The following is a 4,836-nucleotide window of genomic DNA, read 5'->3' as shown; positions in this document are numbered from 1 at the left end:
AACCCCTACCCCCCATGTCAGACAAAAAATAATATCACGCTTGACTGAACTAACGTTTTTGGCGTGCCTGTGAACTGCTTTTCTCTGCTCTCTTCTCTTTTACTCCCGTGAGGTCACTCACAATCAGTCATTTACTCGTGTTCTGCCTAGTGACTTCTTTCCCACTGTAAGAGAGAGAGGAACAGTATAGAATCAGGAAGATTATCGCGTCAGCAGAGATACTCCTCATAAAAATGAATATTCATCCGAAGAAATTGTGCCTTTGAACTCACACATTGGTCTTTGTTTTTAGAGTGGCGAGGAAGTCGAGGGTGCAGCTGCAGCTGCGAGCAGTCCTACCGAAGAAAAGTCCGCTGTGAGCAGTTCAGTCGCCCCAGAGGCTGATGATTCTGCACCAGCAGTAGCAGAGGCAGCAGCACCAGCTGATGAAGTTGCAGGAAAATTGCCGGTATCTGAAAGCGCAAACGCGACAGTCGAATCGAAGAAGGAAGAAGAGAAGCCTGCAGCGACGGCGACGCCGACGGCCCCTAGCGTTCCTAGTGGCGAAAGCTTTTCCACCGTGGAAAAGAAAGAGGAATCCAGTCCCAGTGCTCCTACTCCTGTCCCTGTCGAGGAAAAGAAAGAGGAAATCGAAAAAGTCGAGATTGTGGCCGCTGAGAAAGTCGAGGTCAGTCCAGTGCAGACCATTGCCCCGGTAGAAGTCTCCCGTGCTCAACCAATCGCGACGCCGTCTATCATTGAGAGGAAAACCAGTGAGGATATCCCGTCCCTGCTTCCTTCGAGTCCTCCTCCGACCCCGATAGACCCCTCGCCCCTGCAGCAGGCTCAGCAAGTTGCAGCAAACGCCTCGGCCATCGCCGAGGCGCTCAAACTGCCTGCCGAGGCTGCACATGAGGATACTACTCTAGTTACTAGCGACACTATCATTGACACCACCACCACCACCACCACCACCACCACCACCACCATCATCACTAGTCCCCTTGATCTTTCCACATTGAATACGCGCTCGGGCACCACCATCGCCACTACTATCACTGATTCCCCCTTAGCCACATCCTCCTCCGTGCATGCCGGTGATCGCGCACCGGTACCGTCCGAGAACTCGTCGGAATTCTACCATGCCGAGGAAATCACTTCTCTCGAGGAACTTCCGAACGTGTCTGAAAACGGAACAGACGGGATTTCTCCAGAGGCATCCAAAAGCATTGTTTCCTCCTTGACGGACAAACAAACCGAGATCCTAGCCACGTTCCCGGACGAATCTGAGCCTCTCGTTGCTAAGAGCCTCACGGATGAAGAAAAAGAATTGGCCATGATAGAGCGTCAGGATGAGAAAGATAAGTTGACGGAGGCAATCAAACAGGAGCTCCAATTGATTTTTAATGAAGAGTCCCTTTCATCTCCAGCTCCGGGAAAAATTCAGTCGAAAGAATCTATTGACTCCAGAGGAGATTTAGTAATTCAGTCAGAGGAAGGTCCTCTGCCAATTTCAGGAGAGTTAATTGTTGAGGCTAAACCAACTATCGTTATTCCGGAACACCACCTCGTTTCGGAGGTTGCTCAGAAGAATCTGGAAGAAGAGCCAAGTTTCCTCGAGAAACACGAAGAACCTCTCGAGGTAATCCTGGATGTATGTAAGAGACAAGTAGTAGAGGTCGAATCTGAAGTGGCGTGTCCATTACCACCGAGTGTCGAGTACCTTAAAGAAACCATAAGTGCGCCGATCATGTCAACTAAGGATGTCGTTGAGGATGATGTTCCTCCCCCTCTGCCGGACTCCCCTGTTCCGGTTTTGGAACCAACATTGAAAAGCTTCGTTCCTAACGAGCTTCCAGATGAATTGATCGAATCATCAAATCCTCACAATCAGGAAGTCGAGAAAGAAATGACGCCCTGTCTATTGCCATCGAAGAATGTCTTGGAACTTACGGAATATCCTTTATCTGGAGATATCTCTCAGGATGTTACTTCTGCAAGGCATGAAATTCCTCTTGTTTGTCCAATTCCGTGCCAGGATGTCACAAGTCCTAGAACGCCAATCGAAAACCTTCCAGTATGTCCTGCTTGTCCTCCGTCAGTCGAGGGTAAACTCGACCTGCTCGAGGATCAGCCAATCCCTCAAGAAGTTCTGGATAAATTACCTGAATATCCTCCTGCACCCGTCGACACCGAAATTCCCTCTATACCAGTTTTAAGTAATGCTACAGAAATTCCAGTTGAATTAGACGCGTCTGGAATGCCGATAGTGGGGAAAATGAAAGAGGAGGAAGAAGTCGCGAGGGAGAACACTCTGCCGACTCCTCCTAGAAGTCCCAAATCCATTCCTAATCTAGACACTCTCGCCACTCCAAGTCCAAATTTCCCACTCGCGGATGCCTCTAAGACAGAGTGGGAAACACAAGCAGCACCGATCGCTGAGGAGAATACTCAAGATTTCAAGGTGGAATCGTGCGATGTGTCGGATATTGAATTGAAGGAGAGATTAGCCCAGTCCAAGGGAATGAACGGCGGGGAGGAAAGCACCACCCCCGTTTGTCCTTTCTCGAAAGCCTCATCGATTGCAGTCCCGGAGAACGAGCAGGTGACTAACATGCAACTCCTGGCATGAATCAGGCGGCCAAGTCCAAATATTTCGTCATACGATCTGCAAACTGTCTCTGTGGTAGCCCGAAACGTTCAACGTCCCCGTGACTCAGTTCATCTTGAACCATTCCGTATTCCCATCATTACCAATATTCTGAAACCTTCCAATTCTCCCAATATAACTTCCTCTCCTTGGTTCATGAGCTTCCTTGCCGTATCGTACTCGCAAATCCTTAATCATTTGAAACTCACACGGAGGGCGGGCACGTCCGTGAGCCGGACGTCGTTCGCGGATCTTGTTATCGGTATCAGAAAAATTGTTTCCAGCTTCCGCCTTAAAAAAAAATTTCCCAAGAAAGGAAGAAGCGAACCATACATTCGGTTGCATCGTGTCCAACGTCCGGCTTCCTCCCAGGGTATCTCTTGTCTCTATCTTTTTCTTTACTCTCTTCTTCCACTCTTCTTCTGTCTCTTTATCTCTACCTGTCTGTCTCTTAAAGCTCTTTTTTAAGTGTCATCGTTTCCCGTGGAGTTACCAATCCCAATTAACACGTCTCGATTACTCGATATCCCTGATTACACCAGCCCTGTGTTGTTTGCCTCTTGGTTTTCTTTAAACATTAACACGATTTTAATAGCGAATTGGCCGCACAGCTAGTGGCCACGTAGCTGGCCCTAGTCGAGCTAATAAAATGGTTCACCACCTGTCATTTCAAGTAGAGCAGCTATATCTCTGTCTTGGACGAATCGCTGCCAACTAATATAACATAGACGTTCGTCACAGTATACTGCTAGAGAGAATCTCATTGATAGACGTACCTATAGACTTATTCATAATTATCGATATATTCTTATTGATTATTCTTATAAACGTTCTGCATCTATATAACTTTGTACGCGCATAGTTGGCCATGTATTAGCCACAGCAGGCAAAGCCTGTACGTTGTTCTAGATTCCGCAAGGGAGATATCTCGCACGGGTCAATATCCTAATCCCGTAATGCATCTCGTAAGCATCTCGTAAGCATCTCGTATGCCGCATGCCAATTGTCTTGTCCAAAAGGGCCAATAACAGAAGATCTTCTGGCTTATCCAAGAGGGATTATATCTTCAGAGTGCTCGGAGCATGTCAAACGATTCTTTTGAAGGTTGCGTGACGAAACGGCCACGCAATTCTTCGACAGGATTCGGTTGAATGTCGCTCATCTTTGTATGGCGCATGTTGGGGTTGGTCTGTATGGGTCATGACGTGTCGACCGATGCCGTTTATCTAACGAGAGGATCTTGCTCTACTTCTTTCAGGGCACTCCGGAGCCAGAGGTTGCCGAGAAGGAAGCGACAAAGCCTAGCGCAAACGAAACTAGCACGACGGAAAGTGTCGATGATGCTCCAACCAGTCCACCTCCTGCGGTTCCAATCGAGGTTTCGCAAGCTCCTGCAGCTCCTGCAGCTCCTGCAGCTCCTGTCTCTGCGCCAGCACCAGCACCAGTAGTTGCACCCACACCTGCACCTGTACTCGCACCTGCGCCCGCCATTACTGAAGACGTCGCTTCGGTGACCAAGGTCAGTTATCCTTAGAAAAAAAAAATCAGGAAAATAATTGTAAAGAAGATAACGAGAATGATGATCGCCCGATGACTACCTATGCTCGCCGAGCATTTGTAGTTCTGAAATCCTTCATTTAGGACACACGATGACCATAGAGCGAGGGGCCATCTGACTCTCTTTTTCTACTTTCATGTGGATAGTAGGCACAGGCCACACCTAGCCTACTGACGACACACTGATTCCTGATCATATAGAAAATTTATTATTTTTTCAGGCTATCGAAGAGATTGACATAAATGAGAAGGCCGTTGCAGCAGCAGTTAACGAAGCCATGGAGAGCAACACGAATGTAAGTAGCCGAATGTGAATTTGATTGTGTTATAAGTGTCATGCGTAGCTGATGGTAATTGAACAGGTAAATTATTGGATTCAACGGAGTGATTTTTTTTTTGTTTTAGGAGCTCGTCAACGACTCGTGCCACCAAAACAACATGAATGAATAAACGTCGCCGTCACAAACCGAATTGTATTTTGGGAAGAAGAAAGTTCTTTTCTCTCGTTAAAACCAAAAAAAGTATATTATATATATATACATATATATATATATACACACACATGTATATATACATATATTTGGATCATTCCTACAACTGAAAACTGAAGATTCTTTTATTACGAGCAGCAAAGAAGAAACGAGAGCAAT

The 4,836-nt window shown here is 46.9% G+C and overlaps 1 protein-coding gene across 3 annotated transcripts in view; it reads left to right on the top strand.

The window, feature by feature from the left end:
* The window catches only part of LOC107266036 (proteoglycan 4), a 41,478-nt gene extending 36,688 nt beyond the window's left edge, over positions 1-4,790 (top strand). For all 3 annotated transcript variants that reach the window (XM_015736109.2, XM_015736111.2, XM_015736108.2), the window contains exons 5-8: positions 293-667; positions 3,888-4,148; positions 4,408-4,482; positions 4,592-4,790. In XM_015736109.2, the coding sequence (XP_015591595.1) occupies positions 293-667; positions 3,888-4,148; positions 4,408-4,482; positions 4,592-4,636 (756 nt within the window). In that variant the 3' untranslated portion in view covers positions 4,637-4,790. The remainder of the gene's footprint in view (positions 1-292; positions 668-3,887; positions 4,149-4,407; positions 4,483-4,591) is intronic.
* Positions 4,791-4,836: the final 46 nt, after the last annotated feature.

The sequence above is a fragment of the Cephus cinctus genome, unplaced genomic scaffold (assembly GCF_000341935.2).
Source record: "Cephus cinctus unplaced genomic scaffold, Ccin1 Ccin1_scaffold0280, whole genome shotgun sequence".
In the NCBI taxonomy this organism is placed as follows: Eukaryota; Metazoa; Arthropoda; class Insecta; order Hymenoptera; family Cephidae; genus Cephus; species Cephus cinctus.
The sequence above is the reverse complement of the archived record's forward strand: the minus strand, read 5'-3'. Positions and strand labels throughout refer to the sequence as shown.